Genomic DNA, 24,451 nt, shown 5'->3' on the forward strand with positions numbered 1-24,451 from the left:
TAGCAGGGTTCCAATGACAGGCGACAGCAGCGACAGGGGGCCCCCTGCAAGGTTCCAGTGACAGACTCCTGAGGGGGCCCTGCTCAGGGCTCCAGTGACGGGCAACCGTCTCGCGTGGGTGGACAGGGGAAGCCTCCAGGGCAAAAGGCTGGGGGTGTCCCATTTTCTCTTTGGGAAATATGGTGACCCTGCAGCTCCCAGCCACCATGGGCGGAAAGTCCCTGCAGCTTCCACCTGCTGCAGGCGGAGGGGGAACCCCACAGCTCCCAGCCACCACAGTGGTGGGGGAAACCATTGGAGCCCTAGCAGCAAAAGTCACAGACAGGTCACGGCGTCCTTAAATTTTTGTTTATTGCCCGTGACCTGTCCGTGACTTTTACTAAAAATAACCATGACAAAATCTTAGCCTTAATTGTAATCTAGCATGTTATTTCAGAAAAAGTTGAGCTGTAAATTGGTGGCGTCTCTTGACTACGTAACACAGTTTAGCAGTAGGATTACATTAAAGGGACCCTGCCATACCAAGAACTTTTTGTAAAATATCATTGTTTTTCTCTTCAATGCTTGTCACACCTTCTCAGGGCCTACGTCCAGGGACATGCATAGCTACTCCGTCTCCTGCAGGCTGCTGGTACATTGCCTTTGATGTTCACAGTTTTGTTGTGTCCACCTGTCTTGTAGTTAAGTTGTAAGCTCTTTGGGGAAGGAACTATCTTTTTGTTATATGTTTGTACAACACCTAGCTCAATGGGAGTGGGGCCTGTGGGTGCTATCGAAATACATAACAACAGAAGAGTGGCCATACTAGATCAGACCAATGATCCATATAGTCCAGTCGCCTGTCTTCCAGCAATGGCCATTGCCAGATGCTTCAGAAAGAACAAACAAAACAGGGTAATTATCGAGTGAGCCATCCCCTCATCCAGTCCCAGCTACTGGCAGTCAGAGATTTAGGGACACTGAGCATGGGGTTGCATCCCCAATCATCCTGGCTAATAGCTGTTGATGGACCTATCCTCCATGAACTCACCTAATTCTTTTTTGAACCCTGTTATAGTTTTACCCTTCACAACATCCCCTGGCAACAAATTCCACAGGTTGACTGTGTGAGGTCCTTAGCACCTCGATCATCATCAGGGGCCGCACTGATTGTTTGGCAGGCTTCCTGTTTCTGATGTACTATAAAAAATTGCTGTTAGTTTTTGTCTCTTTTGCCTGTTGCTCTTCTAATTCTTTTTTTGGCCTGCCTAATTATAGTTTTATACTTGAGTTGCCAGACTTTCTGCTCCCTTCTGTTTTCCTCAATAGGATTTGACTTCCATAAATAATAATACAAAGCAACATAGTGTAGCAGTGGCTATTCCACGTGCTTTGCTGCAAAGCTCATGGCCTATTCAACTACTCCTACTGACCTTCAACACAGACCTTTCACTGCTGGTGCCTGTAGAGCAGGGGTCGGCAACGTTCGGCACGCGGCTCGCCAGGGTAAGCACCCTGGCGGGCTGGGCCAGTTTTATTTACCTGCTGACACGGCAGGTTCGGCCGGTCGCGGCCCCCACTGGCCACGGTTCCCCGTCCCAGGCCAATGGGGGCGGCGGGAAGCAGTGCGGGCGAGCGATGTGCTGGCCATGGCTTCTCGCCGCCCCCATTGGCCCGGGACGGTGAACTGCAGCCACTGGGGGCCGCGGTCGTCCAAACCTGCCGTGTCAGCAGGTAAATAAAACTGGCCCGGCCCGCTAGGGTGCTTACCCTGGCGAGCCACGTGCCGAACGTTGCCGACCTCTGCTGCTGTAGAGCAAGAGACGGGGGGGCAGGGAGGGGAGGGAGGTGCACGGTGGAGTGTGGGGGGGTGTCAGGGCCAGAGAGGAAATATGCTGCATGTTGGACTCCAAAACTGGTTGTTATGTAGCAATTTGGGAGTCTACCATTAACTTCACTCCTGGACCAAGCGTCTACCTGGGCCGTGAGGCATGCTCCCAACTGCAGTACAGACATAGCCAATGTGGCCTGCAATGACCAAGCAGTGATAAAATCTGGAAATCCCACTTGAGTGACCAGAGAAGAGGGTGCACTAGAGTAATCAGGAACCTGCTAGAACCAGTTAAGGCAGGCAGGCTAATTAGGACACCTGGAGCCAATTAAGAAGAAGCTGCTAGAATCAATTAAGGCAGGCTAATCAGGGCACCTTGGTTTTAAAAGGAGCTCACTTCAGTTTGTGGTGTGAGGAGCTGGGAGCAAGAGGCGCAAGGAGCTGAGAGTGAGTGCTGCTGGAGCACAAGCGTTATCAGACACCAGGAGGAAGGTCCTGTGGTGAGAATAAGGAAGGTGTTTGGAGGAGGCCATGGGGAAGTAGCCCAGGGAGTTGTAGCTGTCATGCAGCTGTTACAGGAGGCACTATAGACAGCTGCAGTCCACAGGGCCCTGGGCTGGAACCTGGAGTAGAGGGCGGGCCTGGGTTCCCCCCAAACCTCCCAGTTGACCTGGACTGTAGGTTCTTCCAGAGGTGAAGGTCTCTGGGCTGTTCCCCAACCCTCTGAGACAAGAAAATCCGCCAATAAGCACAGGACCCACCAAGATAGAGGAGGAACTTTGTCACACTGCCCAGAACATTCATGAACATCTGACTCTGATTTAAGATGTGACAATTCTCTCCATAACATGGCTCTTCATTTGCCATTCAGAATCAGTCTCTTCCACTGATGTGTTTCAGATGTAGGGTCTGATTCTCCTCTCCCCGATGACTTGCACAGGGATAATTCCAGGATGTAAGTGACAGCGGACTCTGTGCCTCAGAAGGATATGCCCCGGCTCCATTCAGAATAAGCTTATCACTCAGTATTGTAAGTGCAGATTTCAAAATACAGTCACAATTTACTGCTGCCCGAGCTTTAAATGTTATTTTCTTGTAATGATCTGTTCCTAGGACATTTTCCTGCATGCGAGTGCTGAACAAACTGATACCGAAGTACAAGAGTCCAGAACACCTAATGAGCCAGATCCCCAGCTACCGTAAATGGGCATAGCTTCATGCGAGTCAATGAGCCCGTTTGCACTAGGTGAGGATCTGGTGCAGATGGTGTATTTCTGTCTGCATCCCCCAGGTTGCAGGAGATGGTCTCTATTCGCTAAGGAAGAATTTCCAGTAGCTTTAAGGGAAGGAGGGGTCCTTATCCTGTCTGTAGTCTGCAGTCAACAACAACAGACTGACGCCAAGACCTGTCTCCACTCTGCTCCTGACCAGGCACCATTACATGACGTCTCACACCTTCTGATGCAGGTAAGCTGAATGCTATGCAGGTTATTCTGTGGGGATCTTTGTCCTCTCCAATGTCCTCTTCAGTCGCCTGGGTATTAAAGACCCCAAAGCAATTTTTCTAAGAGTCAGGGGGTTTCCCCCAGTGTTCTTGGCCAAAATTTCCCTGCACGCTATGTACCCAGGCTGGGGTACACACTCCACCCCAGAGATGGCTGCATTTCAATAGAGCTGCATAATTTATGAGACACACTGCCAGTTTTGGGCTGTTAACATGTACAGTGCAATTTGTAAGTAGCAGTAAAAAAAGGTCAATCTGGCTAGAGATTTATCTGTGGGAGCAGAGACAAAGGAGGAAGAAATCGGGGTGAGACTCCCCTCCCAAACTGTCATTGGGCTGAGTGAGGTTCCAGCATAACTGGCCACAGGACCAGTCCAGATACCCAGTGCAGCCTAGGGTGTCTCCTCCATGGGGGCGTGGCAGCGGGCCCCAGCCATGCATGGGGAGGCCGTTCTGGGAGCAGTGTGTCCCTGGCACTCTCCTTGTGCTCCCTTGCAGTCAGGCTCCATTCAACAATCATGCAGTCCTCCACCCCCACTCTCTTCTCCTGGCATTTTATTTAGGGTGGCCTCCTGGCCAGCCAAACCAGGGTAGCAATGCCAGCGTACAGCCAGCCAGTGCATTGCCAGTGGCTATGCCAGCCCAGCCCAACAGCAGCTGCTTCCATTTCGCTCCCGTTTCATGTGGATGGGAGGGGCACATTTCCTTTCCCTTCTCTTTCAATCATGACGTCTTGTTTTGTTTTTTTAACTAGGTTGCCCACATCTGTGGCCTAAAAGCCTAGAATGAGCCTGGAGGCAGCCAATGGACACTGAACTTTTCCACATCCCATGGTTAACCGAGCAGTAATTAAAGACTCTCAATGCACTATTAGCCCTTTTCCTTATCATCTGCATGGGCTTTGTGCTATTTTTAATATCACTCGGCTTCTGTATGGATTTGAATGCCAGGCCCCTGAATCTGAATTCAAGTCCCACAGGCATCCCCTCTCTCCACTGCTCTGTTCCACTCTGCTATGGATAGAGTTAATGGGGTTTAAAGGCCAGAGGGGACCACTATGATCATCGAGTCTGGCTTCCAACATAACAGACCACAAGTTGTTGTGTTCAGTTAAGAAGTACCACTTTCTGCCCCACAAAGGGGCTGCATTTCACTAAACAGTTGTAAAGCATCTGGGAGATACTTCAGGTTGTATTACCTGTCACATACCGGCTTTTATATTGCAGGTCACGTAATGCAACACTCAGAAAAGACGTTGTTTGGTTTTAGGCTTTAATTCCTGCCCCAGAAGCATATGCATTTGCAAGTGACTTAGGCTACATCTTCACTACGGGGGGGAGATTTAAGATGTGCAAATTCAGCTACGCGAATAGCGTAGCTGAATTCAACGTATTGCAGCTGACTTACCCCGCTGTAGGGACGGCGGCAAAATCGACCTCTGCGGCTTCCCGTCGACGGCGCTTACTCCCACCTCCGCTGGTGGAGTAAGAGCGTCAATTCTGGGATTGATTGTCGCGTCCTTACGGGACGCGATAAATCGATCCCCGAGAGGTCGATTTCTACCTGCCGATTCAGGCGGGTAGTGTAGACCCAGCCTCAGAAACAGCAGGTTCACTGTTTATTGCAACTAATTCCTGTTACCAGATAATATCCAGAGGTTAATGCTACCTCCGTTTCCAGTCAGCATTTTATGCCACAGGAATCTCTGTATTTCACATCTCAGATTAATATTCAGTCCAATGCAGTCCATTTAGCACATGATCACCATTTGCAGCCAAGCACAAGTGGATTTAGGAGCATGACTCCCATTAATAGCAACAGGCTATATCTACGGCATCATGATGAATATTTATGGTCTTGCAATTAGCATCTTGTCCAGCCAGTGTATCTAGTGTGATGTGGTGCAACTACAATGGCCAGGGTCAAGCTCAGAAGAAGTGGTTTGTAATTACATCCCACACGATTTGTAATTACATCCAAGTACTGTTGTTAATCAGCATAAGGAATAAAGGTTGGTAGGCAAACTAAGGACCTGCTCCTGCAGTTCTTATGCAAAACTCCCATGGAGATCAGTGGGGAAGCTGATGGGAGTAGCGTCTACAGAATCAGATCCCCAATGAAAAGAGATGCCCTTATCCAGACATTTTTTGAAGACGTGTCTATGGGGAGGAAGGTGTGTGCTGATTATCCCAAGTGCGGTATCTGTGGCTTCTTCTTTCCTGAGGAATTAAATTTTAAAGTGTACAGGGCATTTTAATTGCTATAATCCCAGAGTTATCCTCCTATCCCTGGAGTGACAACGCTAATTAGCATTACGGACAGCAGTGGCCGTGCTGGAGTATTTTCCATCCTGGCACACACAGATATGTTGCGTGCCCTTTGTGAAGGTACAACCGGAATTTCTCAAACCACATTTGCATTTTCAGTCCCTTATGCAAGGGGATCTTCAGAGGGGAGCTCCCACTGCCTGTGACAGGCATTCAGATGTTTGGGCTACTCTCTGGGGGGATTTTTAAACAGAAAAATGGTCTCTGATTGTGAGAGGCAGCCTGGGCTAGAGGACTGAGCACAGGATTGGGAGCCAGTTCCGGCTTCCGTTAGGACACTGCCACATTGTCCCTTCCCCCCCCTCACTGTCACTGTAAAGTGACTCACTTGCCAGAGGTGCTGGAAGGATTCCCCGGTCAATCCCTGAAGCATGGCGTGAAGATGCAGAGAACTGTCTGGGCCAGTTTAATTCAGGCTACAGCCAATCAAGGTGCCAGCAAGGCACTTTCCTCTGGGCATCTAGCTTCAGGGGAGGGGAGCTGTTTCCACCACTACCTTCCCTTGGGGCAGCTTCCATCTCCACCAAAGGCCCCCTACAGGGTGTGCTCATCTAACCCATTCGCAAGTTTGGGTTATAGGATCCCATACTGGGCCATTCTGCAAAAGGATACGAGTCTCTTACTGTCTCAGCTCTAGAGAGCTTTGGCTCTTTCACTTATTGGCACATAGAGTTAGAGTTTAAAGCAAGAAGGTACCACCAGGTACCACTAGGCTGAGGTCCTGAATATCACACCACCCACTCACTAAACCCAACCACCAAAATTAGACTGACATATTACAGCCCACAGGAGACTAGACTATTATATGCCACAGGCAGAGACTAGGAGGGACCAAGGTGCACCAGTACCCGAGGTCCCCACAATGGCAGGGGAATGATTAAGTGAGATACACCCAGATAATCTTGGCAAGTGACTCCCGCACATACACACACTGTGGAGGAAGGCAACTCCACCCTCCCCCAAGGTCACCGCCAATCTCACCTGGGGGAAAATTCCATCACAGAATTTTTACAGAAAACCCCCCACAGAATACACCGGGAGAAAAAATTCCTTCCCGATCCCTGCCAATGGCCAGCTGAAATCCTGAAGTATAAGCTGTAGGAACACACAACATAAACCGGAAGTGAGCTGCAGGGCTGTTGAGCCTTGTCCCCTACCATCACAAGCATCCCCGTCATACAATCGCCATCATAAGTTTGTCACTAGGTCATGCCCTCTCCCTGGCCAGCAGTGCTCAGGTTTCAGGTGGCATTGGTCCCTTACCAGCTCACTCCTAGAAAAAGGGAACTGTAGGCTCTGTGCCCCAGTTAGGCTGACCAGATAGCAAGTGTCAAAAATCAGGACAGGTGGTGGTGGTGGTGGTGGGGGTAACAGGTGCTTATGTGAGAAAAATACCCGAAAATTGGGACTCTGTCTATAAAATCGGGACATCTGGTCACCCTAGCCCCAGTTCACACCAGCTTCTGCCAGCATAACGCAGATGTGAATCTGGCCTAGTAAGTGCTAGGTATCATTCAGATTTTGTCACTTTCAGAGGAGACCCTTTCAGCTCATTTTTCAGTGTTTAAAATCTCCCCCAAGCCACTCTATCAAGCCAATAAGAGAGATCCCTAAAGCACTGTCCAATCCTTGATGGTTTTATACTGAGCCTTAATTTTTATGGCCTAAAGTGAACAAGATACAAAATGAGCTAACGTTCTGGCCCATTGACCATTTTGGTCTTTATTGTGAATCCCAGTGACATTGGTCAGGCCATGATCTGAATCTGATGTTCTGTATCTGTTCCATTTCTGGATCCCGGCTCCACAATATTAATCAGCTCAGTGATAAAATCTCTGAACCAAAACCCCTCTGGGTTAGCTAGTGAAAGAAGGTGACAAAAAGGCAAAGTTCGCAGCCTACAGGGGCGGACATGGAGGGGATAGAAGAGAGATGGAAAATGAGGAATATGAATGGGAGAGGGTACAAGGAAATAAGACTGGAGAGGAACAAGGAAAAAAGGGAAGGGGAGACAGAAAGAGAATCAGGAGGCAGAGTTTGACTGTAAATGACTCCAGGTGACTCTATGAAGACTCATCTTCTCTGGGATAATGAGCTTTACTTCAGTGTCCTCAATCACGCAAGGATTTTATTTAGCCATGTAAAATCACTTGAGAAGATCTATCCCACATATGTTGCATTAAACACATCTGCATGTTCCATTAGTCACTGCTTGGGTAGCAAGGACGGTCTAGTTAGGGCAATGGACTTCTCCACTAGCGGCAGACTCAAGAGACCCAGGTTCCCAATCGGCACCTCAGTTCCCAATCTGTAAAATGGGGATAATGCTTCTCTACTTCAAAGAGAAGTGGTCAGGACAAAAGCCATTAGTGACTGTGAGGTGCCTATGCTATGGCTATCTGAGTACCTAGATCGGGGTAGGCAACCTTTCAGAAGTGGTGTGCCGAGTCTTCATTTATTCACTTTAATTTAAGGTTTCGCGGGCCAGTAATACATTTTAACGCTTTTTAGAAGGTCTCTCTCTATAAGTCTATATTATATAACTAAACTACTGTTGTATGTAAAGTAAACAAGGTTTTCAAAATGTTTAAGAAGCTTCATTTAAAATTAAATTAAAATGCTGATCATACGCCGCTAGCCTGCTCAGCCCGCTGCCAGCCTGGGGTTCTGTTCACCTAGACTGGCAGCGGGCTGAGCGGGGCCTGCGGGCGGATGCCAGCTGGCAAGGGGCCGGCAGCAGGGACCCCAGACCTGGGGGGGAGGGTTCAGGGGTCAGGGCAGAGGGCTGGGTGTGTGTGGGGGGATGCAGGGCAGAAGGCTGGGTGTGTGTGGGGGTTCAGGGGTCAGGGCAGAGGGCTGGAGGTGTGTGGGGGTGCAGGGCAGAAGGCTGGGTGTGTGTGGGGGGGGTTCAGAGGTCAGGTCAGAGGGCTAAGGGGTGTGGGGGTGCAGGGCAGAAGGCTGGGGTGTGTGGGGGGGTCAGGGGTCAGGATAGAGGGCAGTGGAGGTCTGGGGGGTTCAGGGGTCAGGGCAGAGGACTGGGGGGCGTGGGGGGTGCAGGGCAGAAGGCTGGGTGTATGGGGGGTTCAGGGGTCAGGGCAGAAGGCTGGGTGTGTGTGGGGGGGCAGGGCAGAGGGCTGGGGTGCTTGGCTCATGGGGGTGCTCCAACACCCTGCCCTGAGCGGCTCATTGCAAGGGGCTGGGAGGGATATGCCCTGTTCCACCCCCTTCCCCAAGCCCCGACCCTACCTCTTCTCTCCCTCCTCTATGGAAAGGGAGCATGCTGCCACTCGTCCCCCTACCCCGCACAAGGGCGATCAGCTGATCGGTGCAGGGAGGGGGAGGAGGAGGGGCAGGAAAGCACCACGCTGGGAGAAGAAGCGGGGGAGGGGGGAAGCTTGGCTGCTGCAGAACCAAGCTTCTGTCTCCTGCCCCCGCAGGGGAGAGCAGTGGGCGGGGGGGCTGAGTGGGGCTGGGAGCCGGGACCTCGGCAGCGTGCCACTCAAAATCGGCTTGCGTGCCGTGTTTGGCATACATGCCATAGGTTGCCGACCCCTGACCTAGATAGACAGACATTGATTTAACTAGATCTACTATGGATTTTTACCAGCAAAACAGAGCAGAATCTGGGTTCCCTTGTAAAAGTCTTCAGCAATAGGAACGGATCAGAATGTGTAAAACAGCAGCAAAAAAATAAAGGGGAAACCGGGCAGAGGGGTGAATTTAGTATCCCCTGGGGATGCAAGTTCCTGAGAGATCTCATCCTCACCTCGTCACACGGGGCTATCCTGTCAATCATGTCTTTCAAATGGCCAATCATCCGCTCTTCCTGAAAATCATAGGGGAACGTTTCTGTCCATTCTGTCAACAACTGTAGGAGTTTAGGCCCAAATTTTCTGATCCGCGCCTGGAACAGAGACAAGAGTAATAGATACTGATTGAAAACACATTCAAAGTAGTTCTTACAAATGCCCGCCGAACTGCGTTTGGGGCCAGATTTTCAAGGAAGGCACTTACGGCTGTACCAGCAAAATCTGCTCACATGCAAACAAGTAAACTGGTGCACAAATGACACATTTCTGCCTGCAAAATAGACAAGTGCCTCTCTGCATGCACAACTGTCTGTTCTACATGCAGATTTATATATTTTGCACATGCAATTGCCTGTTTGTGATTGGATGGACATATTTTGTTGGTGCAACTGATATACCTTATTTTAAAAGATCTGGCCTTTTTAAAAAATCTGAAACATACATTCCTCCCCTTCCTCCCGCTCTCATACTGCAATCACTTGGCTGAAAAAAAATGGTTGCAAAGAGTTTCTTGAGTCAACAAACAGATGATTCTTTTGCTTCTTTGCTTTCTGTTAAGATATACCACGGAGCGGACACTGTTTGGTAGATGTAGCATAGAGGAAGAAGAGATGTACAACACAGCCAATTTGGTAGCTTCACTGCATCTCTGATTATTGGTAATGCTGTCCACTTCTCATGGAATAAGCCATCAGGACGGGGGGTTGGGCAAGACAAAGAGAACACGAACCAGGGCCGGCTCCAGCTTTTTTGCCGCCCCAAGCAGCGAAGCGGGGGGGGGGGGGCAAAAAAAGATAAAGCTGATTGGCAGCACTTCAGCGGAAGCTCAATCGCGCCACTTCATTCTTCTGCAGCAATTCAGCGGTGGGTCCTTCGCTCCCTCTCTTCCTCTTCGGTGGCAGCTCAAAGAGGAAGAGAGGGACTGAGGGACCCGCCGCCAAATTGCCGCCGAATACCCGGACGTGCCGCCCCTTTCCATTGGCCGCCCCAGGCACCTGCTTCCTTCGCTGGTGCCTGGAGCCGACCCTGACACGAACTCATATAATATAGACCTGCAGCCAATTTTGAGCGGGTCTAAATGTATCCGATTATGCAACTGTCAGACAAGTTTGGGGATGTAGGTGGGGGAGCATTATCTAAATATATTTTAATGCATGTTGCTTCCAAAGTTTTATTTTTCCATAATCCAAGACAACAGGCAGAGCAAATTGCTCTAAACCAGTGATTCTCAACCAGGGGTACGCTTACCCTGGGGGTACATCAACTCATCTAGATATCTGCCTAGTTTTACAACAGGCTACGTAAATAGCACTAGCGAAGTCAGTACAAACTAAAATTTCATACAGACAATGTTTATACTGCTCTATATAATATACACTGAAATATGTATATTCCAATTGATTTATTTTATAATTACATGATAAAAATGAGAAAGTCAGCAATTTTTCAGTAATCGTTTGCTGTGGCACTTTTGTATTTTGATGTCTGATGTTGTAAGCAAGTCGTTTTTAACGGAGGTGGAACTTGGGGATATGCAAGACAAATCAGACTCTTGAAGGGGGTAGAGTAGTCTGGAAAGGTGGAGAGCCACTGCTCTAAACAACAATTGCATTTTTATTCACAGAAAACATGGACCAAAACAAACAGCTTGCATATGGAGCATGCCGTGGGGAAACGAACGTGCACCCTGTAATCAGGAAAAATTATACAGTTATGCTCCACAGCCTTCTGCTTTCTGAAGAAGTTGGTTAAAATGCACATTACAGCTTCCCGCCAACGACAGGTTTCAATGTACCACAGCTCTATAAATAGCCACTGCCAGCTAGCATTAGAAGACACATGCTCAAGTACCAGCAAGTGGCTATTACGGAGAAGGCTCTGGTGGAAACGGCAAGGATTTGGGAGTATTTTTTGGTCCAGTTGGGTAAACTGATGCTTACTAAGCTTATGGATTGACGGAGAGACATTTGTGCTGGTCACAGGACATGACTCAAGAGAGTGTTTGCTACTGAGGCTGTGTGGGAAGGATGCTCATAAGCAGGTCTTCCCAAAATTTTAAAGCTTAACCCCACCTTAAGGAAATCAAATCAACCGTGCCTCCCTTTCCCTGCACCAGGCCTACCTGGCAGACTGGGTAGATCTCCATAATAGGATACTTCCTCTCTTTTCTTACAAGCTCCGGTGAGCTGTGGAATACTTAACAATGCTCACACTGAAATGACCGTAAGTGGCACCTGGGTTAGCACCCATGTAAATGAGTAGCGCATTTCACATCTCAGAGCCATTGTTTCAGACTTGGCAAACACAAGCAGATATTTCTATTGCACAAACAAGCAGCAATTTTCATGTGCAAGTCAGGCACTTGGAGAGGTGACTGCTTTTACACATGCAATCAGCTGCCGATGCAAAAGTGGGTGCACAAATGTGGATGGTGGGGATGAATATTGGGGCCAGAACGTAGCAAAGTGTTCTCAGGTTAATGGTTTCATGCAGTTGCATAAAGCTTGAGCTGATGCTGAGATTCCCAGTTTGAAAGCAAGAGACAATGATACTGCCAATAATTTTGATCGTTCTGGTATTTCAGTAACAATAGTATCAAATGACTGATGCACAGTCTTCTCTGCTCCATCATGCCGGACATCAACCAAAGTGCCATCTAGGACAAAAAACACCTTCAGCATACTGGGTAAGTCCTCACTGATACGCTCATGAAAGTTGTGATGGAATCTGGCACTGGATGAGTTAATCTTCTCAATTCCAACCTCCTCATAGGCACTGCCAGAGGACGAGTGTGTATGGTTACATACCATATCAGAATCTGCTACAGTTCTCTGGCACAACAGGATGAGCTAAGACGCAAGAACAGCTTGGATTTTCTCATTCTGTTAGCTTGTCACAATCTTACTATTACTTAAACATGGTTCCTTGTGTGCGAGATATAGCGGAGCTCCCCCAGCCCAGCTGTATGAACGATCTGTCAGAACAGAGACCGGAAGGTTAATGGGTAGTTGCGCGCTATTATGTGGACATCACAGTGACAGGTAAGCCCGAAAGGAATTGTTACGTGCTGTACCAGAAGCAAGAAAGCAAAAGGCCAGACGTATTAAGTAAAAATGGGAAAGACAGTAGTTTGCTGACATGTGCAATTGACAGCGTGCTGTTTAAATCCTACCTCCTTGCAGCCTGCAGGCTGGATCAGAGCCTTAAAGAAGTAAGAAGGGAGATCACCTGGGAAGTCTGAGACAGTGGGGGGCAGGAGAGAAAGGGAGGTTAGAAGAAGATTCGGAGGGACTAGCACCTGGAGCTCTGCTCTTGGTTATTGATGGTATTAGTAGGATGCCACTATGTCAGGTTCTCAGGAACAACAATAACTCATATGGGACCGGTAACATTCAAACAGGGAGGAGAGAGAGAAGGACAGATGCATTAAGGACAAAATCAGCAGCGTTTTCCATCAGCCCTAGAGCTCTCTGCTCTTTGCAAATGCCATGAACCTTCCCATGGTAGAACTGAACTAACCTTATCCAGCACCGGGTCATCCAGTCGCTGCTGCTCAACGCACTTGTGACAAACTCGAGACAAAAGTTCATGAGGTTCAATGAAGAGTCTTGAACTCAGCAGGAATGTAAAGATATAGGCCTTCTGGGGAAATGAAACAGTCAGTTCTACTTTAAGAGGGCGGTACAGTGTGTAACGTTTACCAGAAAATATCTTGAAATCCATATTTAGATTTTCTCCTTGTCACAAGACAGAGTTACAAGTATGCAGTCACTAGAGTCCACTCTCTGCCTTGAATTTACATATATTTGCATACATAAATACATATATAGATACAGGCTTTACTTATGGTTGCCCATGGAACACATGTAGTCTCCCCATTGGCTAAAGTGCAGAAGTTTAAACTGTACTTATTAAACATCTGAACATGCACCTTTCTTTCTAAACAGTTACACTCATGAGGGCAAAATTGTCTTCCGTTACACTGAAGCCAGTGGGATTGCACTGGTGCAAATGAGAAGGGTGTATGTCTAAAAGATGCATGGATTTCTGACCTTGACAACAGAATTTATTACATCTCTCATAGCCCCATTATCATATATCTGAGCACCTCACAATCTTGAGTGCCTTTATCCTCACGTCACCCCTGTGAGGTAGGGCAGTGCAACTATCCCCATTTTACAGATGGGAAACTGAGGGACAGAGATTAAGTGACTAATCCAGGGTCAGATAAGAAGTCTGTAGTAGAGCAGGGAACTGAACTCAGCTCTCCCAAGTCCCACGCTAGCACCATAACCACTGGACTATCCTTCCTCCCTTATGTCGGTCTTTATTCCCTGTGGTTTAAACCCTTCTCCCAACAGCAGCGTCTGCGACCTCCATAACCCTCACTTCCAGCTCTTGCCAGCCCAGACTCATGGCAATGATCTGTCACTCGATTGCAGGGCTCGCCCTGCCAGCATTTGGTAAGATTTACTCTAGCAACTTTCCAGATTTGGTTTTCGAGGCCAAGCTGTAGGAATGTCATCAGCAGCCCTACGAGTCACTGTTGTTGTGGAGGGGCAGGTCTGTGAAATAAACGGTTCCATTATTTACAAATACATTTGTACAGTGAGTTTAAAGCACATGCATGAATCTCAAATGAGAATCCTTGAAATATTGTGCAAAGTTGCTTTGGCGGCTTGGGTTACCATCCGGCAGCACCACCGATGCTCCTGAACAGCTCATGAAATATTTCACTTTGTATTGGGACTGCTAAAAGCCCAACCCCAAAACCCTAGTTTAATTGCTTTTCTCATTTTTCAATTAATCTGTTCATGTTCAGGTGATCAGAAACAGAGCAACTGCTAATGTAAGACACTGTCTGTACTGCACTGAGAACTTTATAACTGCGACACTCTATGATTCTTCATAAGAAGAAGGGAAGGGATAGCTCAGTGGTTTGAGCATTGGCCTGCTAAACCCAGGGTTGTGAGCTCAATCCTTGAGGGGGCCACTTAGGGATCTGGGGAAAAAATCTGTCTGGGGATTGGTCCCCCTTTGAGCAAGGGGTTGGACTAGATGACCTGAGGTCCCTTCCAACCCTGATATTCTATAATACAAGTCATCCCACTGGGACACATTAGCACTGAAAAGTCTTCCAGTCAAATTCTGCCCTCAATTATGCAAATCCACCAAAGTCAATGGGCTGCATTAGTGCAAAAGAGGAGGATTTAGCTTCTTGGATTAGATTCTCAATGCATCAGTGGAGTTACTCTGGATTTACATTGGTGGAACCAAGATCAGGATAGTCAGATGGGCCCTTGGACCCAGAGACTGTAAGAATGTTGTGCACAATACATCCTAGGTGGCTATTATGAGTTGTCACGAACCGGGCTCTATTTTCAATAGGGGACTGCCTCTCACACACAGAAGCCTGGGCAATTTTAGCAACTGCTGAAGTTCTGCAAATTTACTGCCTGTTCAGGCTTAGAGCTATTTTTTACCTCAGTCTAGCACTGAACCTCTCCGGGCTGCTGTTATTTTTGAGGTGCCCCCCGCTCGACAGCTCACTAATTCATCAACACCAGAGCTTTACTTCTTGGTGTCTTATTTAAAGCAACAGATTCCCCCACCTGAAGCTCTCTCATGGAAACTTAATCACAGGGCAGTGCAACGGCATTTAAAGCAAAGCATCAATTTGCCAAGCTTTAATTGTAGGCAGCTTTAAATATGCTCTCTTGATTCAAAACCCATGCATTTACATTTCTGCATAAAGCGCTGCCCCGAGTTATCAACATTAAACTGTTTACTATACTATGAATTGCTTACTTCAGGGTAGTAATCAGTTGTAGGTATAAGATGTTGGATTAAAGCATCAAGAGATGCTGAGGCAAGGTTTCCATCCTGGAAGATCAGTCCCCCTTGATCATCTTCTTTTGCTGAGTGTAGATGAGGACTGAAGCCACAGGGAGTAAACATACTGGCAGAGCTCAGCGTTTGGGGCATGCCTCCCTGAAACAGAGAGAGATTCATATCAGAGACAAGAGCTACCTGATCTGCTCCCGTAAACTCAAACGTCTTCCTGTTTCAAATTAAAACACCCCCAGCAGTTAGTGAGACTAAGGAGGGTTTCTGTTTACACAACCAACATGATTTCGCGGCTGTGTGACGGCCTTATTTACATGCAGCATTGCTTCTTGACCACATCTGCTTTAGGAAAGTTACTGCTTGAGCACAGAAAACTCAGCTCCAGTTTTAGGAATAGAAGAGGACGGCACCTGCCTAGGGGATATGACCGAAGAGTGGTCCCAAACTACCTCGAGCCCACCCCAGCAGACAGTAGTGGAGAACGTTTGCAGGAATTTGGTACACCCTAGGCCCTTTAAGAAGATCCTGTTCCCTGCTTTAGGCCCTGAAGATTCCCATGTAGGAAAGGGGACGCTTGGGCTTGAAACCCAGGACCTCCCAGGAGACAGCTGGAGGCTGGAATTTCCATGCCCCGTGGAGGGGGTGCTGGTCCTTCATGCCCTGTGGAGCTATTGCTAACATGTGGAGCAGGAGAAAGGGGAGAAGTTTCACCTGTGGCTTGCTGGATAAGGGTCTTGGGGGAAAGGCTGACGATTCTGTGGCTCTCAGGAGATGAGTGAGTGGATGCAGGGTGAGAGCGAACAGTGAGGAAGAAGCAGCACGTCAGGTGGAGAGAAGTACGGTAGGGATACTCAGGGGAAGAGGTGAGAAGGGAGATGGAGACAGTGTTGGGAGGGGAGGCAGAGGAACAGAGTGTGGGAACCATAGAAGAAAAGAAGGCAGGAGTACAAAGAAAATAAAAGAAGAAAACAGGGAGATAGAAGGAATAATAGGAACGTGGGAAAGGACCAGAAAAGGCATCAGCATTATTTAGGCCAAGATTTTCCAAACTGGATGCCGGAAATTATGTTCCTAGGTCCACACTTAGCCACCTAAGTGTCTTAATTTCAAGAGGTGCTCAGCACCCACGGACTTTAACAACAGCTGCTGGGTGCTCAGCACATTTGAAAACCAGACAATTTATTTCGGGGTCTCAATGTGGACCTGAGAGCATAACCTCAGGCTCCCATTGTTGAAAATCCTGTTCCATTCCTATTCTCTGTGCCGGCTGGCGCTCCAGGGGCATCTCTCCCATTGAGATTTATGGGCTCATTTGATTGTTTATGCTGTTGACCAACTGTTTAGTTTTTGAGTTGGTGCAAGTGATACGGTAGATTTTTCCACGTAGGCCTCCAACACACCTCCAAGCAGCCCGGATGACACCGCCCAAGGTGTCACTCTAGCCAGAATGGAAGCAGTAGCATCTAATTTTAAAAAGAGTGCAGGTGTCCTTGTTAGTAAGTCTGCAATAGCCCTCCCATAGCAAATAATTGCTACTTTTTGTACACTCTTCAGACACTGTGTATTAAATGGGAAAAGACAACCAAATCCCATCTGTTATTTCTAACACTCTCAATGTTACGTCTTGTTTCTATGGCAATAATCCCAAGAAAGATTACATGTGCGTATAGATCAAGAAATAAATCTCATGGATATGGGCTGTCTGGGCCAGAAATAAAAAAAAAAGTTAAAAAGCTATAAATTTATATGACACATTCTTGCATCAATGCAAAATACAGAATTCAGGGTTATAATTAATGCAAAGCAATTCCTCACTGTCAGCACCATTTTTATTACCGAATAGAAATGTATTTGAACAGGATACTGCCTGAACTGTTGCATCGTTCTAAAGCTAAATAAAAGTGGCATGTACAGTTGTTTTACTTCCTTCTTAAATGTTGGTAAAGAATTAAGCTCCCCTCCCTGTCCTGTTTTGGTGCTCCAATTAATTTTGTGTCTCATTCTGAAACACACTGGCATCCCCCTTTAGGAGCTAGAAGATAACAGCATACCAACTGCTACTGCCTAATGCACTTCCTTTAGCTCAAGCGGCAGAGGTCTGTGTTGCAGTGCTGAAGTCCCAGGGTTCAAATCCTGCTTATGATTCATGGGAGATGTTGCTACAATTGCTGCAGAGTTTGCATGTGATGAAGGATGACTGTACAAAAGACTACCAACTCTAGTGACAAACAAAGTTGTCGCATAAAACTTCCTTATTCATGCTTGAGAAGGTCACTGTCAAGTCAACTTGAGGTTAGGGCACTGACAGAGCTGGTTTCAATGTTTTACAAAACTATACTGCTCTTTCCTTCCTTTTTTAACGTGAGCTTGAAGTATCACTTCGTTCGCAATATGGAAAAATGAGAACTTTCTTTACAATGAATCTCAGGCAGCATGTGTTTGTGCATTCTATCTAGTTTACGAGCGATGCTTTGGGTGACCTATGCTGTCAGTCACAGTAATGAAGGAAACAAAGAGGAAAATGTTGACTGCAGTAAAAAAAAAAAAAACATAAAAGACATTTGTCTCATTCTGCCTGCCATGATTTATATAAAGGGGCACATGTCTTGTCTCGAGGTGTTGCAATATTATCCCCTTCCTGGAACGTGAAAGTGCAGCAAGCGGATATCAATGTGATCAGATTAGGGCTGTCAAACGATTAAAAAAATTAATGGCGATTAATCGCACTGTTAAACAACTATAGAACACCATGTATTTAAATATGTTTTCTACATTTTCAAATATATTGATTTCAATTACAACATGGAATACAGTGTACAGTGCTCACTTTATTTTTATTACAAATAAAAACAAAAAACAAAAACAAAAGAAATCGTATTTTTCAATTCACCTCATACAAGTACTTGTAGACTCTAAAGTCTTACATGGTTTTGTTTTAGAGTGCAGTTATGTAACAAACAAAAAAATCTACATTTGTAAATTGCATTTTCATGATAAAGAGATTGCACTACAGTACTTGTATGAGGTGAACTGAAAAACACTTTCTTTTGTTTATCATTTTTATAGTGAAAATATTTATAATAATAAATAATAATATAAAGTAAGCAGCGTACACTTTGTATTCTGTGTTGTAATAGAAATCAATATATTTGAAAATGTAGAAAAACAACCACAAATATTTAATAAATTTCAATTGGTATTCTATAGTTTAAAAGTGTGATTGATTAAAACTGTGATTAATCACGATTAATTTTTTTTAGTTGATCACGTGAGTTAACTGCGATGAATTGACAGCCCTAGATAAGATCAATGCTTCCTTTTTAATTGAAACAACTGCTAGTATCACAACAACCCAACCAACAATGTCTTTCCACAAAAGTGCACGTTAGTCCACACAGCCCTAGACAGCCAGCCCTCTCCTTGTTTAATTTTATACACTTTACCACTAGGTATCTCAGTAACCCCTTGACACCTGGTAAACAACAGCATAGGCTGTGTTGTGCATGCTTCTTTAGCTTTCTACAATGTTAGGGATAGGATGTATTCCGAGTATGTATTCGAGGCTTCTCCAATAATGAGATACAACAGTTCAGGCAATCTCCTGTTCCAATACACTAATATTAGCGAATAAAATGGAGCTTGCCGGAAGTAAAGAATTACACGGCATATAACGTAACACTGAATCCCGTATTTCCATTGTGGAAAAAATGTGGGACCATTTCTGTCTTATATTAATAAATAAAACATGGATTTTTAAATCACATACCTACTCTTCTCCTCTTTTTCCTGTTTCTCTCTATTCTTTTGACCTTCCTTTCATTAACTTCTTTAGTCTTGTACTGAATATTACATTATAATTCTTCTGTAAATTCATTTCACTGTATTACATATATTTAAAAAAATTAAGCTACCTCAACAGAAATAAGAGAATGATGTCAATATATTGAGTTTTATCTTTCCTCCCCCCCATCCCAATCAAGACCACTCCATATTCCAAATCAGAGATTTTTATCTTGTGATCCTTTAAAAATGGCACCCGATGATATAAAGTTACATATAAAATTTTTGCAATTTTTACATAAAAATGTGTACCAATGAGTTGTGCCTGATTAAGGGTTGAGCATAAGCCAAGAAAGGCTTTAAGGATTTGAACCACTGAGCTAAAAGAACAGGAGTACTTGTGGCACCTTAGAGACTAACAAATTTATTAGAGCATAAGCTTTCGTGGGCTACAGCCCACTTCTTCGGATGAAGCTTATGCTCTGATAAATTTGTTAGTCTCTAAGGTGCCACAAGTACTCCTGTTCTTTTTGCGGATACAGACTAACACGGCTGCTACTCTGAAACCTGAGCTAAAAGAGTAGAACCAAATTCCAACTGGTGCTGTGCAAAGAAGCCTGCTACAAATTCTGCATATGGCAGAAATGGGAACAGGAATTTTCCACTCCAGTCCCAACTTCCCCAAAAGTCCAAGCAGAAGCCATGCAGCAAGCCTTCTGGGAGAGCAGTGGCAGTTTCAGACCAGCAACGTCTCTTGCACAGATTATTCCTGCTCGTCTATGGGCATTTTGTGTGCCAAGCCACTGCAGACTGGAATGGTGGTCCCTATTAACCAGAGGGATCAAACAGCTTGCCCCGGGTAAGTCTTTGGCAGAGCAGACAGTGGAGAACAGACTTTCTTGCTCGTAGGCCTGTGCGTCAACTTGTTACACTACCTAACCTCAGAAACAAGAGAAAGACAGTGGGCCGAATCTGACTTTGTGTCTGTATTTTGTGCTTGCAGTCCAGGTAGCTATCTGGCCTCTATCCCTGCAGGTTCTTAGCACCTCCCCAAAACATTATGGCTGGGAAGTATTTACAGGATTTCCCCCTCTTTACAGGCAGAGCACTAAGACACTGAAAATTCTGATGCTCTCAGCACCGTCACATAACTACCCTCATGCTAATCCCGTAACCAATGCACATACAGACCGTCTGTACTAAACGCAGGTTAACCTTGCCGAGATCATCATTAAAGGCTTTGTGTTAGAGCAGGAGAGTGAGAGGAACTTCACGCGTGCATCTGTTTTCTTACCAACCCTGCTAACAAGGGTACTAATGGTTATGAGCTTTTTGTATTACATGGACGCAAAGGGCCAGATTTTCAACAGACTTTAGGCAGTGTTTAAGCCGGTTAGGCGCCTAACTCCTATTGATTTCAAATCAAACCTGATTGGGTGCCTTTGAAAATCTCGGCACCTCGCGGTGCCTAAACACGTTTAAAAAATCCGGCCCCGAAAGCCCCAACCTAGAGAGCGGAGCAGAGCTCAGATTAACGAAGAGGTTGCCAAACCTTTTCATAGCTTGAGCCACTGTAAACAGCAAAAATGCCTCCCCTGCCATTGCCATTCTACACACAGTCCCAGAGCATTGTTATAAGGGTAGGACACACTACTGTGCGGGCCAGAAACGGCCACTTGATTTCCTGGCATCAGTCAAAGGCCAAATTCCAAAGGCAAATAAATACCCTGCCCATGTCCACTGACTCCAGTAGCTGCTGTTACAGCAGTCCCAGTGGCAATGACAGCTATTGCTTACCTGGGAAGGTAACATGAGGGAAGCAGTTAATGTATTTCCAGCTGGCTTTGACATGTTAAGTGTTTTATCCTTTTATCAACAGTTAATCAGCACCATTAACTTTTGATCTTCATTTCATCTCCCCTTCTCAGCTGTCTCTCTCTCTCTCTCTCTCTCTCTCAGAGAGAAAACTAGGAGAGCCAGCCACATGTGAGCAGCCATCTCTTACCCTGGACTGCACTTTGGGAAGAACTGAGTTAAAGGGTTTGCTCTCTTGTAAGAGCGCCAGGGGCTGAAAGATGGAATCTTCCACGCCAGCTGGCCAGGCTGGCTATGCTGTTGGGCTATGAATAACTACTGAGCCTGAGTGGAGCAGCAAACATAGGCTGCTGCTTCTCTGTACATGGGGTTTAGCCCCGTGGATTCATGAAGCGCATAGATCTGCTACGGAGATCTCTGGGCACTGCAGAGACCCCTGTGTAGGGTCACCATAAATCTTTTTCCCTCTATTTTATTATTATTTGTATTACACTAACACCTAGATCGGGTGCTAGGTGATGTACAGACACACTGTAAGGGACCATACCTGCCCCAAATTGCTCACAGTCGAAACAGACAAGACAAAGAGTGGGATAGGAAACAGGCATGAAGCAACTGTGCCACAGATAGAAAAAGACCCCAAGTCTTCTGATTGCCAGTCCAGGGCTCTATTTATGAGGCCACAGTGTCTCTCTAGGGACCGAGTTACATTTGAGATCAGTGCATGAGTGGCTTGGAGAAGACTCTCTCCATCATTGCTTTTGTCTACATGAGTTGTGGTTTGGCATTCTACATCTGAACCAGGTGGAAACAATTTCGATGCAGAATATGGCATGTCACTTAGGCATATGGTGTCAAAAACTTCCATTACTTTTAACTCTGCAGACAGTTTCAAGGCAAAAACCTGTGCCAGGATTTTTACGCCGTTGGTAAATGTATTCCTTGGCATGAAGATTCCTCCTCACCCCTGGCTGAAGGAGAAACATCTTTAAAAAGCAGCCCAAGCTGGTTTTGATTGGAGGAGAAGCCACGTTGGGGGCCTGTAGGTATCAGATGAATACACTGGTATTTTCATCCTGGATTTATAGTCACTTTCTCTCCAATGCCTCACAACTGTTTGGGATTAGCTTGGTGTTTATTGTGAAGGCCTATCACAAACATTAGAAAAATCTGCTACACTACTAATCTATTTCCCCCCGTTTCACGGAGAAGCAGCAGGGGAGTCCGTGGGGCTGGTATTTGCCTATACAGGAGGGTTGGAATAACGCTGCTTTTGCTTTTCCCACTGATAGCTAAGCTAAAATTTGTTAAAGCTTTATCTCATCTTGACAGCATTCACCCTTCTGTATCTTCCTGTACCTTGTATTTCCTTCTTGCCACTTCTTTCCTTGCTGCCCTCCTTCCATAAAAATACAATGTACTCTTCTCCAGCAGTAGCTTTCTGTCTACCATTGCTTCTCTCCGTAAAACATGCTCTTGTCCAAAGCCCTATATATGAGTTACTGCAGAGTGCAAAACAGCCGCTGTTTACGAGTGTGGTCACTGCCCTGACACCATCAATTTGTTATGTATTTTTGGACTACGAAAAGCCTTGTGTGAAAACCACATGCTAGCTGATCTCTTTTGGACCAATGCGCATTTATTTACCTCTCGTTGAGTCAGGGTATACTTCTGCATTGTCTCGGCAAAGCTAAAATAAAGCACGTCTCGGTGCCACAAAGTCGAAGATGAGCTGTGGGAGTCAAATATTTTTGTTTTTAATAAAGCAATGGTTTTAGAACGTGGTGGTACATTTAGATTTTCTAACACAGTCTTTCCTCGGGTAAATTCTCTATTGGAACAGGGGTTTGTTTGCATAAGGACCGAGTAAAAGCTAAGAAAGGACCTCGGGATTTGGCCAAAGTTACTGCGTCATATCATATAGTTGCATGTAGTAGATATCCATACTAGGAGGGTCTTTCTTATTAAAGAGATGAGAAAAACTGGAAAAATTCTGCTTCAGGTCTTGATGTCAATGACAAAGTCCAGCAAACTCCAGGCCTCAGATGGAAACTATCCAATTCCTCATCCTCAGAGCCTGCTTCTCCAGCGGCCAGAGCTTTGCACTGGTGCCATGCTGTGATCATGTTTGCTTCTCAATGCATACTTCATCATGTCACTTGCAATGCACCTGACATTTTAATATAGCGTGTCTGCCAGATAAGACTTAGGCCTGGTCTATAGCTAAAATTAGATTGACCTAGCTACATCACTCAGTGCTGTAAAAAATTTCACATCCTGTGCAAAGCCCACTAACCCCCACTGTAGCTAGGTTGATGGCAAGGTGAATTAACTACATTGACAGAAAACCCCTTCCATTTATGCTATGGCATACAGCAGCATAGCTGTGCCAATGTAGTGTAGACATACTCTTGGTATCGGGTTGGGCACAGTAGACTAATGGGGCGGTTTCAGGCGGGATCAGGTCTCCGTGTTAACACAGATCCATATAATGGAAGTGGAAGGATGCAGCAGCATGCGTGTTCTGGAGAAATTCATCATCTGGCAAAACACTGAATGTGAAATAAAGGAATCACAGAATCATAGAAGATTAGGGTTGGAAGAGACCTCAGGAGGTCATCTAGTCCAACCCCCTGCTCAAAGCAGGACCAACACCTGTTAAATCATCCCAGCCAGGGCTTTGTCAAGCCAGGCCTTAAAAACCTCTACGGATGGAGATCCCACCACCTCCCTAGGTAACCCATTCCAGTGCTTCAGCACCCTCCTAGTGAAATGTTTCCTAATATCCAACCTAGACCTCCCACACTGCAACTTGAGACCATTGCTCCTTGTTCTGTCATCTGCCACTACTGAGAACAGCCGAGCTCCATCCTCTTTGGAACCCCCCTTCAGGTAATTGAAGGCTGCTATCAAATCCCCCCTCACTCTTCTCTTCTGCAGACTAAACAATCCCAGTTCCCACAGCCTTTCCTCCTAAGTCATGTGCCCCAGACCCCTAATCATTTCCGTTGCCCTCCGCTGGACTCTCTCCAATTTTCCACATCCTTTCTGTAGTGGGGGGCCCAAAACTGGATGCAATACTCCAGATGTGGCCTCACCAGTGCCGAATAGAAGGGAATAATCACTTCCCTCGATCTACCAGCAATGCTCCTACTAATGCAGCCCAATATGCCGTTAGCCTTCTTGGCAACAAGGGCACACTGCTGACTCATATCCAGCTTCTCATCCACTGTAATCCCCAGATCCTTTTCTGCAGAACTGCCGCTTAGGCAGTTGGTCTCCAGCCTGTAGCGGTTCATGGGATTCTTCCATCCTAAGTGCAGGACTCTGCACTTGTTCTTGTTGAACCTCATCAGATTTCTTTTGGCCCAATCCTCTAATTTGTCTAGGTCACTCTGGACCCTATCCCTACCCTCCAGCATATCTACCTTTCCCCCCAGCTTAGTGTCATCCACGAACTTGCTGAGGGTGCAATCAGAGAATTAATAAATTTATTGAACAAAACCAGCCACAGGACTGATCCCTGGAGCACTCCAATTGATACCGGCTGCCAACTAGA

The 24,451-nt window shown here is 46.2% G+C and overlaps 1 protein-coding gene across 3 annotated transcripts in view; it reads right to left on the reverse strand.

Annotated features, from left to right (window-relative positions):
* Window positions 1-24,451, reverse strand: part of RASGEF1C (RasGEF domain family member 1C) — a 118,546-nt gene that overhangs the window by 36,925 nt on the left and 57,170 nt on the right. For all 3 annotated transcript variants that reach the window (XM_065555082.1, XM_065555083.1, XM_005295869.5), the window contains exons 2-4: window positions 15,259-15,441; window positions 12,970-13,092; window positions 9,408-9,545 (exon numbers count right to left, since the gene is read on the reverse strand). In XM_065555082.1, the coding sequence (XP_065411154.1) occupies window positions 9,408-9,545; window positions 12,970-13,092; window positions 15,259-15,435 (438 nt within the window). In that variant the 5' untranslated portion in view covers window positions 15,436-15,441. The remainder of the gene's footprint in view (window positions 1-9,407; window positions 9,546-12,969; window positions 13,093-15,258; window positions 15,442-24,451) is intronic.

Source organism: Chrysemys picta, chromosome 8 (assembly GCF_011386835.1).
Source record: "Chrysemys picta bellii isolate R12L10 chromosome 8, ASM1138683v2, whole genome shotgun sequence".
Taxonomy (NCBI): Eukaryota; Metazoa; Chordata; order Testudines; family Emydidae; genus Chrysemys; species Chrysemys picta.